Source organism: Tenrec ecaudatus, chromosome 10 (genome assembly GCF_050624435.1).
Source record: "Tenrec ecaudatus isolate mTenEca1 chromosome 10, mTenEca1.hap1, whole genome shotgun sequence".
In the NCBI taxonomy this organism is placed as follows: Eukaryota; Metazoa; Chordata; class Mammalia; order Afrosoricida; family Tenrecidae; genus Tenrec; species Tenrec ecaudatus.
The window spans coordinates 151,591,372-151,608,251 of record NC_134539.1 but is presented as its reverse complement, the minus strand read 5'-3'; the positions used below and the strand labels follow the sequence as shown (position 1 = coordinate 151,608,251).

Genomic DNA, 16,880 nt, shown 5'->3' with positions numbered 1-16,880 from the left:
AATAAGCCTTGTCTGTTAATGTGTCCTACTGTGGGGGCTTGTGTGTTGCTGTGCTGCTGGAATCTGTAGCCCTGGCATTCCCAGTGCCAGCAGGGTTGCCCCAAGAGTGAAGAAGGACTCAGCTCCCCACTATGGAGGAAGAAGCTGCTGAAAATCTTATGCCTAGCTTCGGAGCAGTTTCAAATACTGCAAGGTTTCTTCATGGGGCTTAGAAAACGTTATGGTGGACACACAGTGGGCACTTCTTAATCAAACAGGTGATAGTTTGGCTTCTGAAACCCAAAGGATACATTCAGCCCCTCCAACCTAGACCTTGGGTGGTGGTGGTGTGTGTGTGTTGCGCCCCCTCCTGGCTGGTGGTGGTACTACGCTTCTCTCTGCACCTGGCCCCCCTGGGTCCCCAGTGCAGGCCTGACACTGGCCCATATGAAGAGCCTGCTCTTTCCTCCGGCGCTCCCTCCCTTCCCCAGTCCAGCCTACATTTATCTGTTTCATTGTTTAAAAAACATCTCCTCCTGTGCTCTCTTAGCCTCTCCTCTCTCGTTCGCATCTAGCTCCCCGGACCAGGAGGCCTCTGTGGATGTGGACACCAGCGCCCAGGCCTCCTGGTCTCTTTCCCCAGGGAACTGGAGGGCCAAAACTAGAAAGAGCAGGGCAGGCAGAGGGAAGCGCATCCTCAGGCAAGGAGAGGCCCAAACGTGGAGGCCAGGCGCTTCTGCTGCTGACAGAGGAGCTGTGGACAAAGGCGGCCCACCAGCCCAGCTGTGGACATGCCCTGTCCTCCAGGGCCCTTGCTCCCGGTGGGAATGGAACTCAGTCTGAGTGCATCATTGAGGACGGGGCTGGGGCTTGGCTTAAGTGACTCCAGGTCTCTTTCCTTCCAGTGGAGCGTCTTAAACCACCTCTAGCTTTTTTTTTCTTAATGAGCAGCCGGTTGCAGTTAGCAGCCAAGGTATAGCCACTCAGCCACCAAGAAGGCTGTGGGCTGGGGAGCCCTGTAGTTTTAATGGCCACGCCCACTCAGACTCTCCAGCGCCCCTCCCATCTCTTCTGTCTTCTAGGTTGAGCTGGGACCCCTCTTAGGCCCCCTCATTCCAGAGCTCATTCTGTCTGCCTTCTTGTTGTCCTTCTGTGCCAGCAGCTGATTCTGACTCATGGCCATCCTCCCATGTGACAGACTAGAACCGCCCCATAGGGGGTTCCCAAGCTGAACTCAACAGGAACAGAACACCAGACCTGTCCCCACCTCCCACGCCGAGCTGCTGATTAGCTGCCACCCTGATGATTTGCAGCCAAGCGTTTCACCGCTGTGCCACCAGGGTTCCTGGATGCCTTCTGGTACCCAGCACAACCACCCCCGGTGTGGGCTTCCTGGTGGAGAGACGCCTGTGGGGCCACTTGGGACTCAGGGACTGGTTTGGTGGAAGGAGGTGGGGTGGACAGAGGGATAGAAGCCATGTGTCTTTGCCTCCCCCCCCCGCCCACCCCCCACCCCTGATATGGGATATGCTGCTGCCTGGCCAGTGCACACACAAACCCCAGGCTGGTAGAGAAGTCGGCAGGACACTCTGTTCTTGTGACAGATACATTTGAGATTGTAAACAAGGTCAGAAACCAACTGGACGAAGACTCCACAAGACAGACTTGGCCCCAGCCCCACCCCTTGCTTTGTGTGGGCTGGGCCAGAGGAATCAGCTGAAGAGGTTGGGTGGGGATGGGGGCTTGAGCTTTTTGAAATAGTCTCCCCCCTCATTGGCTGGGCCATGGTACAATGCTCTCTCTCGCTCGCTCTCACTCTCTCTCATACACACAAACACTCACTCCCTGGTGAGATTCTGCATCCAGGCCTTCTTCCCATGGGGGGAGAATGACAGACAGAGGTCCCGTGGGGTCCTGGTGTTTCACTGGGGAGGGTGACCTATTCCGGTGGCATCTGCTTGAAGCTGTCAACGTGTAAGAAACACAGGCAGAGAGGTCAGGGCAGGTGAAACGTCAGAAAGAGTTGCTCCTGATCCTGCCTCAGCCCAAGACCCTCCACTCCCCGCCCTGGTGGTGCAGCGGGATAAGCATTGGCCATTCAAACCCATTAGCCACTCCACGGAAGAAAGATGAGGCTGTCTGCCTGTGAAGATTTCCAGCCTCAGAAACTCTGCAGAGAGAGGCTCACTGTGGGCTCAGCACGGACACGGTAGCAGTGGATTTGCTTTGAGTTTTTGGAGCAGATGAGGACAGTGCTCTGGTGATGTAGTGGGCTTGGTTGGCCTGCTAACTTCAAGGGCAGCAGTTCAAATCCACCAGGTGCTCTACGGGAGAAAGATGAGGCTGTCTGCTCCCCCAAAAGGTTTCAAGTCTAGGTTACCCTAGGGGACAGATCCATTCTCCCCTAGAGGGTCGCTATGAGGCAGAACAGACTCATTGGCAGTGAGTTTGGTTTAATTTGGAGACGGCCTGGGCTTCTGGGAGGTGGAATGCCTCCGCCAGGGAGCTAGCTGCCGCTGGGAGTGGAGGGAGCTACAGGAGGGCACAGACCCACAGCCTGTCCCCAGAGATTTCCAGGGGAGCTGCAGGCCCAGACTGCACTCGGAAGGGGCAGGCTTGCAACAGGACGGCAGCCTGGAGCCTGGGGATGCACGGCCCCTCCTGATGCGGCACCCACTGTAAATGCAGCGTTTGCAACCTTCTAATTATGCTGCTGGTGGCAAGAATGAGCTCATGTGGTCTGCAATGAGGTCTCCTTCCCAGGAAGGAGGCTCTCTCGGAGTGACAGGCTCCCTGCTCGGCCTCCTCCTGGGCCAGGGAAACTGTGATAAGAAGCAAAAGCAGGCCATTCTGGTCCAGTCTCCTGCAGCCAAGTAAGCTGTGCCCAGACACAGCCCAAACCTCCAACCCAGAGCCGGGATCCACTCTCAAAGCTGCTGACTCCTCTCCCTTCCTCTCTGACCCGCAGGCCACGCCAAGGAGCCTTTCAGCGGCACCCAGCTCCTGCCTGTCCCCTGCCCGTGTCACGCACTTTTCAAAAGGAAAAAACCACCAGCCACAGGAAAAGGGACTAGACATGGCTGTGCCACACGGGTCGGGAGATGCTGGAGAGCTTCCCTGTTACTGGAATTCTGGGGACTGGAGGCGTGTCATCATGAACTGCCACCCTCTGTCAACAGAGAGACAACCTTCCTGCTGCTCCTTTGCTGGTGGAGAATTGGCGGTGCCCTGCAAACCCGGCTCTCAGGCCCCCTCTGTGAGCGAACCTTGTAACAACACCCTGAAGGCCGCTACTCCTGGAGCTCAGGTCGGAGGCCCTGCATAGCTCAGCGGGTGCAGGTGGGGGCCAGGCTGAGGGTGGGGGGGATCCCTCAGCAGGTGTGAGTGGTGTAGCCACCGGTCACCTCAAGGCCACCTCCCCGCTTCCACCTGCCCCCACCCCCGGGATCTTCTGTTTCCCAGCCAGCCAGTCAGCAGGCTGATGGAAGGGATGTAGGGAAGGCGGGCTAGCTTTCCCAGACTGTCAGATAATGCTCCGTTCTCTTCCATGGCCGGTGCAATGAGAAGGGCATGCTGAGCGGGCGGCGGTGGTTTTGTGCCCAGCTCTCCTGCAGTCAGGAAGGGGGCCCTTCAACCAGGACCAGCGAGGGGCAGCCTTGGACTCAGAAGGACAAGACAGGAGATGCAGCCGCCACGGGCCCAGCTAAGCAGGACCACCAGGCAGAGAGAGGAGGCAAAACAAAGGAGAAGAACTTGTGGCAGAAGACCTCACTAGTTCTCGGCGTGCCCCTGCTGCATCCAGTGGGCAGTGTGTAAGGAAGGGTCCACAGGGCTCGGAGGCCCATCCCAGGGAATATAGTACTTTTAGTGGCCCAAGTGGTTAAACGCTCTTCTCCTAGCTGAAAGACAGTAGGTTTGAGTTTACCCAAAGTGCCCAGGAAGAAAGGCCTGGTTTCTGAAGGGTGATGGTCTGCACAAGCCTGTGGAACTTGCTACATAGGGAGTCCCACACAATGGGGACAACTTGCAGTCCTTCACAACAAGTCGGAATGTTTTCATTTATTTTTCAGTCAGAAGCAGTCGATGTTTAGAACATAGTGTATCCCGCAAGCTTCATATAGTTGCCTTTAGACCAACAGTCATACAAGGCTATCCACATACCATATACAGACTTACAGGTATATGTATACAGAAAGGGGACTAAAGCACCTAGTACCCCCCATACTATAACTGAGCCCCCCGAAAATTTCGGCTGCGGTACGAGCTAAGGGGCTGCAGGACCACCTGTCCTCAGGGAAGGCGCCCTCATCTTACGGCCCTCAGCCGCATCTAGCCTTTACAGGCAAGATTGCACCTCATTTTCTCTGCCTTCTGCAACTCCCAGCCAGCCCCTTCTGTCTTGCACTCCTGCCCGCCACCCCCCCAAATTGGGGTTTGCGCACTTTCACTGCTGGACCTGAAAAGGGAACTTGGACTCAAACAACTGACAAGCCCCTCTCCCCAAGCACACCCCCCTCAGCCCCGTCCATCAATACTGGGCGAGGGGAGGTGGGGGGGCGGTCCCAGCTACTGGGGGGACAGGAATATGATGAGACCACAAGGAGCGAGGTGCTCAGAGAAGGCTGGCAGGCAAGGCAGGACAGAGAGCTCAGGGCTCTGCGCTTGTCGACCCCCGCCCACCCCCCAACCCTTTGCAGCCTACCTCGGCTGCCCTTCGGCGGGTCCCCGAGGCGCTGGGCGCCCGCGGCCGCGCAGACGGATCGCGTTTCTGCGGGGCTCGCTCCCGGGCCTGGCTCGGGGCCGCCGCCGCCGCCGCCGCCGCCACCCCCCCTCCCGGCGCGCAGGCGGCTCTCCAGTCGCGGCCACGGGGTAGCGCTCGGCCCCCCTCTCCGCGTCTCCGCCTCCGCCGCGCTCGTCCCCGGCTGGCGCTGCCCCCGCAGCTCCCGCTCGGCACTGGCAGGAGCGACTCTCCGGACGCCGAGCCCGGGAAGCCGAGGGCGGCGGGCTCGGCGCGCGGCGGCGGCGGCGGCGGCGGAGGCCCAGGCAGGCTGCGCGGCCGAGGCGCTGGGCGGGCGCGGCGGCCGCTGCTTCTCCGGCCCCGTGCAGGAGGCGAGCGCCGGGCGTCCGCGAAGGCGCCGCGCCCCGGAGCCGGGGCTGCCCGCCGGGCTCTGCGCGCGGATCGCCGGGAGAGCTGCGGCCAGGTCGCGGCGGAGGGCACAGCCGCCTCCGGGCTCCATCCTGCGGCCGGCCCGAGGCTCCGCGCCCCGGCGCCGCAGCCGCCCGGGGCCGCGAGCCACCCTCGGCCCGCCGCCGCGCGGCCAGCACGGACATGGGCGCGCGGCTCTGCGCGCCGGGCCGCGGGACCCGCAAAGTTTGCTAACCGGCCGGGCGCCGGACCGAGCGCCAAGCCCGCGGAGCCCCGCGACCCGGTCCGCGGGACCCAGCGACTCGGGCTCGGGCGCCAGGGCGGCGGCGCGGCCCCGGCAGATGCCTCTGCAAAGTTAGAGAGAAGAAAACTTCGGCTCCGGGGAGGTTCGGACCGCTATGCTCACGGCGCCCCCTGAAGCCGGCGCCCCTGAGAGACCCCCCGCACCCCCGTCGTCTGCCGCAGCTGCGCCGGGCTGGGCCCTGGGGGCCGGGCGTCTGGACCGGCGGTGACTGCGCTCGCCCGAGAACCCAACCAGGGGGCGGGGAGGGGGCGGGGGGCGGCAACGTGGCCGCCGAGGAAGTTTCCTGAAGTTGTCGGTGTTTTCTGGCGCCGGGCCGGCGACCCGGCTGGAGCACAGAGGCCGTCCTGCCAGCCGAAGCCCGGAGTTGGGGTGTGAAGGGCGGGAGGCGCCCCGAGTCTGCGAGGCCAGCGTTGCCTATTCTCGCTCGCCCCTCGTCTTCCAGCGCGCCACTGGCTCGGACTTGAACACAGAGGAGGAGGAAGGATTGGGGTCACCCGCGCTGGCCCTCCAGGACACGTACCTCCCGGGATCCAGAGCCGCGTACAGTGTCCCAGAAAACGAAGCCGCGGGGTTACAAGACCCCACCAGGAATATAAAACGGGCGAGGGGGTGCCCCAGGATCCCCCGCCCACACCAGGCTACCACTATGTGGGGACTGCTGCCCTGCACTCTGCTGACCTTGCTACACATCCACGCGGCCAGCGCTCAAGGTAGGGGGACCACCCGGAGGTGGGGCTGGGCAAGGGGTTCGGGGAGTGGACAGGAGCGAGATGGTGGGAGCCCGTCTGGCCTCGGGGCGGCCGCAGGACACCAAGCTTAGCCTGGGCAGAGCTCTCTCCAGGGAGTTCTGAGCCCCCACCCCTCTGAGTTTAGGGGGGCTCTCTGAGACTTGTCGCTTTCGAATAGGGGAGGGAGGAGTCTGTGATGGGAGTCGTCGCCCCAGAGGCTGAGAAGAAACTAAGATGAGAGGGGGCGCTGACCTCCAGCCCCGCAGAGGGGGCCCTCCCGCCGGACGGGTGCGGGAAGGGCGTGCCATGGTGCGCCCCGCTGGGCTCCCAGGCCCCCAGATCTTACCCGGGCCAGGCTCCTGGCTCCTGCTGCCCAGCTGCCTTGCGCCCGGGGGAAGGGCATGGCCAAGCCAGCCTGGAGCTCTTCAGCCAGAGCCTGGAGGATGGAGTGACCCGGCGTGAGCTGGGAGCCCTGGGCGGGCGCCGCTGCTGATGGGTCTCTCAGGGAGGACAGCTGACCCTCTTGGCCACATACCGGAACCCGGGCCAGGTCGGCCGGCCACGGAGGCTAGAGGCAGTCAGCGACTCGGGCGGGGATCTCAGAGGAGGGGGTGTCCACAGGGGTCCAGGGCCCAGCCCAGACCCCTAGAGACCCTCAGCCTCCAGACTCCACCGGCAGCTCCGTTGTGTCTGCTGTCACCACTCTGACCTGTAGCTGCAAGATGCAGCCTAGCGGGAAGAAAGGCTGGTGGATTGGGGTGGGGGGGGGGGATCACAGGACAGACATGGACGCGTGATCTACGCTACCCCCCAGAGGGTGGGTGCCCAGGCGTTCCCCCAACCCCTGGAAGGTTCTGGCGGGGCGGGCGGTCGCCCCTGCGCTTTCTTGCCTTTGGGGTTCGCAGACCCACACAGCGTCTCCCGCGGTGTCCAGCGGCGCCTGCTGGGGGTGGAGGGAGACGAAGCCTCAGCTATAGCTTCTTCGGGCTTAGCCACTTGCAGGTTCTGGGTAGTGGCCTGGGCCCACGGGGGAGGTGGGGAGGCGTCAGACACCCCAGAATGGTCCCACCGCGTACAGGAAGGGTCCCCAGTGCACCCAGCGTCTGACTGTCCAGAGGGCCAGGATCAAAGAGATGAAAAATGATTGCTTCTCACTCACAGGGTTGAGGGGAGGATTTTATGAGGCAATTTACAGAAAAGCACTTGGAAATTTTGTACCGGGGCCTATAAATGTAAGGTAATAAACGCTATTATTATTTTTATGATGATCATAAAAATCTCCGAGCAGGAAGCAACCTCATAGATAGTCTGGCTGGATGGTACCATTTTACAGAATAGAACACTGAGGTCTAGTTCTTTCCAGAGGCCAATGGCACGGGTGACGGAAGGGATCATGACTGGGTCCAGGTTTCCTGTGCCCTGTGGTGGGTCGCATGGTCTTTCTTGGTGGGTGATAGAGTTCAGAATGTTTTTTGAGCCCGTCCCCTGGCGACGCCTCCTGAACCTCAGTCCTTCCACTTCCAGTGCTTAAGCCGTTGCTGCCTGTGGCTAGAGCTTTCCTTCCCCACGCCTCCCTGTGTAAGGTCATTTAGTTGCTCAGCAAACACCCCGTGCCTCCACAGCCACTAGATACTGCACCTCCTCCTGAAGCCATCACCCAGCTGGGGTTGGCTTCCCTCTCCCCTCCCCCCCCCCCCCCCCACTGGCAGTTCAGGAAGCAGCTGTAATCCGCGGAACCACCTGGATTGCTCTGACATGCCCAGGGGGTTAGTTTAGCGGGAGACAAGGAGGGCTCTCTGCTGTAATGGCTGGCCAGACCCAGCAAGAGCAGTATTGCCCTAGCCAGCTGACTGGCTGTGCCAGGGCTACCCTTCCTTGAGAGCCCAGGGCACCTGTAGCCTCATCCTTTTGTAACATCAAACATTCCATCCCCACGTGCACACCTGGCACATGGACTTGAGGCCACTCTTTTGTCCCTCGGGTGCCCACGAAGTGAAAGCCAGGCCGCCCCCTGGCCCCTGCAGGTGCGTGCTTTCCGATGGAGGGGCTCCCCAACCCCATCCCCGACCCTTGGCCAGGCAAGGAAGATCGCTGATTGATTCACGCCCGCACTCTCCCGCTTCTGAGTCTGTGGCTTTTGGAGCTTCGGCTGCCTGCTCGCCTGTGGCTCTGTTTGTGTTTTCTGGATCAGAGAGGAGCAGGTTTCCAGGCCAAGGGCCCTCGCCTTCCATTTGTGTCTGGGGCAGGCTGCAATCCTCCTTGCAGAGGAATGTGGGAACTAGAGGGCATTGCTGGGTGTGTGTGTGTGTGTGTGTGTGTGTGTGTGTGTGTTGGGGGAGGGGGGGCCGAGGAGAAGAGGATGGGTCCAGGGTCCCGGGGGTCCTTTCTTAACCTTTTTTGTGAAGAACAAGTGCTCCTTTGTGTCTTAGGTCATAGCGTTAACCCTTTGGGGGTGGTTGAAGTGGGTCCACCCCTCCCAGTGTTGGTCACTCTGAGTCCCTTGTCCCCATTCTCTGGCCAGGACACAGAGGATTGGTGGGCAGTTGGGCCTGCCTGGGGGCAAATCTTGCACTGGCCCATGCCAGATTTTACTGAGTCAAGTAGGTCCGCCTGCGCTGGACCACCTTTTGAGGGTCTCCCCCATAACCTGGGCTCTCGTGCCCCAAGCTAAGTGAGGTTGGCAGAGGCAGAGAAAGACTCTCGTAACCGGGCTTTGCCACTTTGCTAGGGTGGTCTGCCTTCAGCCCGACTCAGAACCCTCTGGAGCCATGTCTGTTTCCTCATCGGTACATTGGGGATAGCAGCTCCTGCCTTGCAGGGTTTCCCAGGGTTGATGTGAGGATTCCCATGCCTGCCTCCTAAACTGGTACCAGTACCCATGGTCAAGTCGATTCCGATGCACGGGAGCCACGGATGGGAGAGCACCTGTCTGCTCCTTTTCTTCCTTGGTAAGAACAAAGGCGGGTAAAACGCTCTCACGCTCCAGTCCGCTAGGCAACAGACACCCTCTTCTATTTATTTAGTCATTTTGCCTTCCCCCGTCACCAGCGTCTACTGTCTTACCTACTTACTGCCATCCAGCCAGTGCTGACTCATGGAGAACCCCCCTGACTCATGGAGACCCCCCCCCCCCCCACGTGTTCCCAAAGGTTGTCTCTGTGCACGGGAGTAGAAAGCTCAGCCTTTCTCCCTCGGAGCAGCTGGTGGTTTCGAACTGCCAACCATGTGGATCCTGGCCCAGCGCATGACCACCACACCACCAGGGCTCTGGTCTAGTCTCGAATTCGTAATTGACCTTCCCTTCTCCTCCCATCCCTAGAAAGAAAGAAAATAAGTTTCTTTTACCATGAAACCCTCTCCTCGACTTTTTCTAATAGTGGGCGCATATATAAGTCAACGTCTCCTTTGGTGATCACTGCATTTCATTCCTCAGGACGATGTCCTCCAGAGCCCCCCGTGATCAGGAGATGCCTCCAAGAGTCTTCGCTGTTCTGTGATGGTGTGTGTACCCGTGTCCGTGGTTGACACCTGGTTCTCAGGCCTTTCTTTCATGGCACTCCTGAGTGGACCCAATCCCCATCTTTGTTGTTAGCAGCAGGAATCGATCATTTTACCGCCCAGGGAGTCCAAACCAAGTGAACTCTGCCATGAAGCAAGTCCGTTCCGACTGGGAGGGACCCTATGCCCTGCTGAATAAGCGGACGCCCTTGTTGTTATCCCTATCGGTTCAATTAACACTCTCAATCAAAGGGCTACCCAGAGAGAGGTCTTGAGTGCCTTTCTCTCACTCTGGACACAGCCACATCACTGTGGTTTCTGTACGGAGGCCCCACAGGTGTAATGGCTTAGGAATTGGGCTGCTAACCTCAAGGTCAGCAGTTTGAAACCACCAGCTGCTCTGAGCGTTGGGGGGTGGGGGGAGATGAGGCTTGTTGCTCCCATGAAGAGGCACAGCCTCGGAAAGCCACAGGCACGGTTCGACCCTGTCCCGAAGGGTCACTGTGAGTCAGAATAGCAGGCTCCCTTCCTTGAAACTCTGACCGGAGAGAGAGGCTGGGAGCCTGTGTTTTAACAACTGCTGCTGGGGAAGGCCAGCCGGGGGGGGGGGGACACCCTGGCGAGGGAGTGAAGGGGCTGGAGCACTAGCAGCCCCCAGCCAGCTGGTCCAGAAAAATTCTGCCTGGGGGAGGAACAAAAGAGACTGGGGTAGGGGGGGAGGCAGGATCCGGGACACCCCTGGAAAGGCCAGCTCTGGAGGATGGTGCTGAGGGGAGAAAGTTTAGTGCGAGCTGCTTAACACTATGAAAGCCCAACGGCTCGCGAGGGAGCCGGATGAAAGTTTAATTACACGGTGCGGCTAAGCTGTAATTATTAATTACTGACAGCAAAAAATAACTTATCGATCAGGGCCTTTTGCTAATTACCAGGAGGCCCGGGTGCCAACCCTGGCCTGGGGCTCAGCGGCTGTCTGCTGAAAATGCCACACAAGACCCAGAAGGGAGGTGGCCCTGCTCCCCACAGCCCCTTCTCCGGGGACCAGAGGGGTGGCACTCTGCCCTGCACACCATGCTCAAGCCCCCCTGTGAGCCGCCTGGCTTCAGCTAGGCCGGGGTTCTGGAACATTCCAGCTACAGCGAAACAAGTGACATCCCTGGATGCTTCCCTTGGCAGCTGAAGGTTCATCCCTGCCTGGGAGGAGCAGAGTCAAGACCTCCCCGCTCCCCCGAGGGAGAAGCAAGCCAGCAGCCCCCACACCTGCCCCAGAATCCCCCGCTTTCATGCACCGATTCAACAAATATTTATCGACCGCTTCTCTCCAATGTCCTCTACTGGAGGGCCAGAAGAGGGGCCAGCAACCTTGTTCCATCAGGGAAGGGAGTCTGGGAAAGGGGCCAAGTTCTTCACAGCGGCCTCTGTTTAAACAGCGCCCGCGTAGCCGCCTTTAAAATGATGTGTTAAACTGCACATTGGTATGCATTTGACTTTGTAGCTCAGGACGACGCCACGCCGTAAGCTAAAGGGCACATGAAAATGGACTGGTTCTGCCCTCCGGATGAAAGGAGGGTGGGATCCTTGCATCTGACCTGAAAGAAACATAAGGTACCCAGGACTGCCCTCGAGTCTCTGGCTCGCATACCCCTGGCGACGGGGTACTCACTACCCACAGACGATTAGCCGTTGGTAGTTCCATAGCTGTGCCTTCAGTCGGTGATGAAATTGGGGACCTTGGGGGGTGGGGTGCTGGGTAGTCTAGGATCTGGCTGAGGTGGAAGGGGGCCACTGGTTGGGTGCCCCCCTACTCTTGGACCCTTGGGGAGTCAAGAGACTTAAGTCGGGGACTGCCGTTGGGTATACTGGGTAGTCTGGGGGGATTGTGCACACCCCCCCCGACATGTTGCCCCAGACAGTCCTGGAGCTGCCTTCCTTGGTGGGAATTAGTCATCGTAATTTGGGTCCTGGAGATGCCAATAGCAACAAGTGGGCCGGCGGCGGCTGTGGGCAGCAGCCTGGCTGAGAGTGATGGAAAGGAAAATGAGCCCTATGACTGGGGTGCCCAGTTCCTCCCACCGATGCTGCCCCAGGATGGGCACAAGGCAGGGCCAGGGCTGCTCGTGGCTCTGGGGCACAGCAGGGACTGCACTAGTTGGCCTGACCAGAAAGCCCTTTCCCAAGCCAGGGTAGGAGCCCTGACACATCCTACCCCCTGCACACACTGCAGAAGCTGCCATGACTCTCAGCCTGGGTCCCGGCACCTCTGAATTTTTCCTCCACCACCACGGAGGGAGTCTGAGAACAGGCCTCCGGTTCCGCAGCTGTAAATGAGGAGCCGGTGTTTCAGATAGCGGGCCTTACCCCCACGGGGGCTTTGGGACGATCAGGTGAGATTGAGATGAGCCAAGTCACTTTGCGTGCTCCCATGTGTGGCCCACGAGGGCTGTGAGAACACGAACGCACACACACACACACACACACACACACACGCTTCCTTTTAGCTCTTTATGCCCCCCTCCTCCCTCTGTCCCACCTCTGCTAGCTGTCTGCTAATTGGCTAGAATTCACCAATCACATCCTTTCCTGGGACCTTGTACTAGAATTTTCCAATCATGCTCTTCCCTAGGACCTTGTACTCGAGGCCTGCAACTCCTGAGACTGCACCCACCTGTCCAAGACACACGAAGGGCCCACCCCTGTGTCCTTCAGGACAGGACTCCCCTGCCCCTTCCCGAGGCCTTGGCACCTCCTAATATGGCCACTCGTCCCTTGCCTGCTTTGTTTTTTCCAAACCCAGCCCATTAGACTTACACCCACCTGCGGATTGGTATTTGCTTCTTGAGAGGGTTTGGTTTTAGTCACCGTGAAACTTCCTGTCACCAGGGCTGGACAAATACTTGGTGAGCAAGGACATGAGCATGGTGAATATACACGTTCGTGTGGGAGCGTGCATGCACACACACGTGAGTGGCGGATCCTCTGTGAGTTAGCCCCAGCTGACTTCTCCAGCTCCCTCCCTGCCCGGTCACCCCTGGCACAGACTGGAGAGACCTCTGCTCTTCCTTCCTCCATCCCCACTCACAGCCCTGGGCACCGAGAGGGGCGCCCTGCTGACAGCACTTGCCACCGAAGAAGTGACCCTGCTCTGGCCATCGTCCCACCTTCCCCAGCTCTGCCAGATTCTGACCGGACAGATGCAGCTGCCTCTAGCAGGTCAGCCAGCACCCAGCACATTAGGGAGTGGATGCACAAAGCCCCTGACTGCTGCTGAAGGGGTGGGGGTGGGGGTAGGGTGGAAGCACAATGACCTGCTTGAGCCGACAGCACTTCCTCTGGAAGCCTATTGGGTCACAATGGATCCGTGCCTTCTAACCCATCGGCGACAAGGTTCCCAAAGTTCATTTCAGCCAAGGAAGTCCTTCTGCACTCACCAAAAAACTTCAGACTCACGCCAGCCCATCAAGACCTTTCCCATTCTTAGCGACCCTGCGGCACCAAGCAGAACTGCCCCTGTGGGTTCCCAAGGGAGCCCTCTCGACAGGGCAGAATGCCACACACTCCTCCCACTGGAGGGGTCAAACTACTGGCCTTGCAGTTTGCAGCCCAGCGTGGAACTCACCACACTACCAGTGACCGAGTGTCCAACCCCTCCCTGAGCTGAGAATGTGGGAACCCAAACCAACTGCCCTCGCCCCCCGCCCCCAGCATGTTCCTGGTGGCTGACTTCAAAGCAGATCGCCAGACCTTTCCTCCAAGGGGCATCACGTTGGCCTCAAACCTCCAGCTGTGGGTTGAACTGCTGAGCACTGACCGGTCTGCGTCTGCAAGGAGGGCCAGTGTGCGCCAGTTTCCCTGCCCTCTTGATTCCCCCTCCGCCCCTCCCCACTTCGGTTGTTGAGGAGTTGTTGGTAGCGTGAGACAGAGCTGACCCGAGTTCAAGTTCTGCCGTGGCCTCTCTTGATCTGCCTGGTTTGGGTTTTGAGCGACTGACCATGGGAGCCTCTGGGGCCTTGGCCATGAAATAAGGCTTGCGCGCCCTGGGAGGAGAAGGCAACGTGGAGCCTGGGGCATCATCCACACGTGATAAACCAGCTTTAACTCTGCTCCCATGTCTGTGCCTCCAGAGGGGCTGAGATGGGGGTCAGGACATGACTCATTTGCTGACCTACTTTCTCCCCCAGAGCACCTCATTTCCCCACTTGCTTCTGCCTCTTCCCCACATGGGACCTATGTTAGTCTGGGTAGACTGGAGAAACAAATCCACAGAAACTCATATGTATAAGAGCAAGTTTTATATCAAGGGTAAGTGCACATCAAGAAAACATCCCAACCCAGTGCTGTCCAAGCCCATAAGTCCAACATTAGCCCACCTGATCTACAAATTCCTCCTCAATCTCATAAAACACATGCAATGAGGCCAACTGCAGGAGGAAAGCCAAATCAGTGAGCATGTAAGCATCTCAGCATTGGCAGGGGTCTCCACACAGCTGCTCCAGCACCCAGGGCTGCATTGGGGTAGGTCCATATGGCTTCTCCACAGGGATGTCTTGCAGGAAGTGAGCCTTGCCAGCTAAAGCAGGGTACTGGCTAAGGCAGCTGCACCCTGGTCTGACCATCAGAAAGCAAGAGACCAGAGAACAAGAAAGGTGAAGCTCACCAAGCCATTTATCTCTCTGCCCTTCAATGAACCCCACATGTGTTTAACGGCCAGCTTGGCACAATAAACCTTAACTATCTCAGGACCCCTTGTGGACTAACACAGTGGGCACAACCCACACTCAGTGCCCGGTCCTGTGTGCCGCAGATGGCTCGATGCCTCATAGCCAGGGTCAGCTCCCATCCTCCCTGCACCTCTGAAAGGTGTGTGTAAACCTGAGGCCCGCGCGGTTGACGACCCTCAGTCCTGCAGCTCGGCAGTCACAGCGTGGGGATCTGAGCCCAACCCTCTAGGCCTCAATGTCTGTCCGCTCTCAGGTGCCCCTGGCTGCCCGTGGTCTCCGTGGTATCGTCATGACATCTTCCCTAAGTCACACAGCCGTTTGCCGGGGAGATACTCGGACCGCTGTGGGGGTGGGAGACCTGGGCTGGGATAGGGACACTAGCAAGCTTTGGAAATCGCTCTGGGCACCTCTCCTCCTTCCCCGAATCCTTCTCACTCTTGCCTTCACCCTGGCCGTGGCCCCTTGGGTGGAAGGGGATGAGAGGGCAGTAGCGGGACCATCCCTCTGTCTTCTGCTCCCTCCCTGGGCCTGGGAGTCTCTTCAGGGTCCCTTAAAGGGGCAGTCCTGAAGGGCCCGTGGGACTGCGCCCCTCTAACTGACGTGGGGGTGGGTAGCGGGCGAGGAGTAGACCATGAAAGTTTGATGGCGCACAGGAAGCAATGAGCGGCCCTCGGGGGTGATGGCAGTTTGATGATGTGGCCGTCTCCAGGGAAGGAGATCCTACTGGTCGTAAAGTAGTCCCATGTAGGATACTCAGTTTCTGGGGTGGACACGGGGGCCTCTCTTTGCTTAACTAGAGCCAGCGTTCTGGAAACATCTCCCCCCTGCCCCCCTGCACCTCTGCAGGGGTGCACGTGGCAAGGCTGTTCTGCTGCTCAGAATCGGGGCCGTGGTCAGATATAGGCTGGGCACTGGGTCGTCACCACGTCATGGACGTGGAACTGGGCAGCGTCCCCACCCCCTGCGTGCAGGTGTGGCCTCTGAGGGCTCACGCGGGACAGCTTCTAAGGAGCCTGACCCATGGAGGAGGACCCCTGAGCCCACGCCCCTCCTCTGCCATGCATGCCCAGCTGGCACAGCTTTGGACAGGCTACCCAGGCCTGTTTCCTCACCCGGACAGTGGGCATCATGGTGGTCGGTCTGAGCTGTGTCGTGGTGGTGTTGAATGTGATGTGCTCGGTGCTTGGTAAACATGGAGTAGGTGTCTGTCATGGTCACCGTCATTATCCGCTTTGGGCCCAGCTCCCCATGCCTCTGGTCCCTGGTCTCTCACAGAAACCCCTGCTGCCACCTCTGTCGCTACTGTCTGGGATGTGCCTTGGGTGACAGCGCTCTCCGTCTCTGGCTTGCGCGTACACGTGCCATGGAGAACTCGCCTGCTACACCAGCACAAGCGACATGGGCCTTCCGGCATGCTCATCAGACCACACCCCTCCCTGGGGAGCCTGCCCGATCCCTGCGTATGCTCCTCACCCCTGTGGGCTGCAAAGGGTCCACGGTACCAGCCTCGGAATTGCCGATGCTCAGAAAAGATGAAGGAGCTCGCTGGGGTCACGTGACTTACAAGAAGGAGCCCATGGAGGAAGACCAGCCCCTCCCCAAGACCCTGCTTTTGGCCTTCAGGAATGGCTCCCCAGGCTGCTTTGGGCCGGTGGTCCCGGGCTCTGGAGACTATCCCTTTTGACCACAGGCTTGTCCCCATCTTGGCCAGGAAGGGAAGTAGTGAGTGGGGAGAATAGTCCAAGGCTGACTTCTCTCTAGAAGGGAACTTGAGACCCTCCCTTACCCCCACTGGGTCCGAGTCCCACACCGTCCCCATCACCCTCTGCTTGCCAGATCTGGGGTGGCTTTCCCACACTGCGGGATTGACACCAACCACGGAGGGGTCCGGCCTTGGGAGTCCCTGCGATCTCGCTGCCCCCCAGCCGTCCACCACCCCCTCCGTCCTGGCCCTGCCTGCCCTGTCCACCGGCTGGAGCTCACCCACCCCGGAGCTCTCCCCCGCGCTGAAGCCAGTGAGCCACTAGCTTTCTCGTTTGGCACGTCGGTCACATTGAATCTGAGCTCTCTCCTAATGTGGATGTGACTGATTTCTTTAATTATAAACTCCTTGAGTTTGGATAATAACCCTTCATCAACAAAGATTGAGAGAGTAGACAGAAATTATTTTTCCCAATTAATGAACTTAACCCTATGACTAGGGCACTACTTGGCACTTACTGAAGGGCTGTCGGCCGGGGAAGCAGTCACGGCTCAGAACGATGCCTGGCTATCGCCCTGCTCTCGGTCACTTGGGATCACTCCTTTTGGGCTGCGTGGCCTCTCTGTCCTCACAGGGAAAAGGTGCGGGCATGACCGCGGTGTTTCCAGACTCCTCCAGGGTGGACTCTAGTGACCCAGGAGAGGGGTCGCCTGCCCAGCCTCTGGCCAGACCACCAAACATGCTGCGACCACGCCGCGTGGCTCCTGGCAGGAGACTGTCTCTCCTTTCGTTCTGCCCTGGATGCCCC

At 59.3% G+C, this 16,880-nt stretch overlaps 1 protein-coding gene across 2 annotated transcripts in view; it reads left to right on the top strand.

Moving 5' to 3' along the window:
* The first annotated feature begins 5,400 nt into the window (after positions 1–5,400).
* Positions 5,401–16,880, top strand: part of SDK2 (sidekick cell adhesion molecule 2) — a 283,506-nt gene continuing 272,026 nt past the window's right edge. For both annotated transcript variants that reach the window (XM_075562175.1, XM_075562174.1), the window contains exon 1: positions 5,401–6,139. In XM_075562175.1, the coding sequence (XP_075418290.1) occupies positions 6,076–6,139 (64 nt within the window). In that variant the 5' untranslated portion in view covers positions 5,401–6,075. The remainder of the gene's footprint in view (positions 6,140–16,880) is intronic.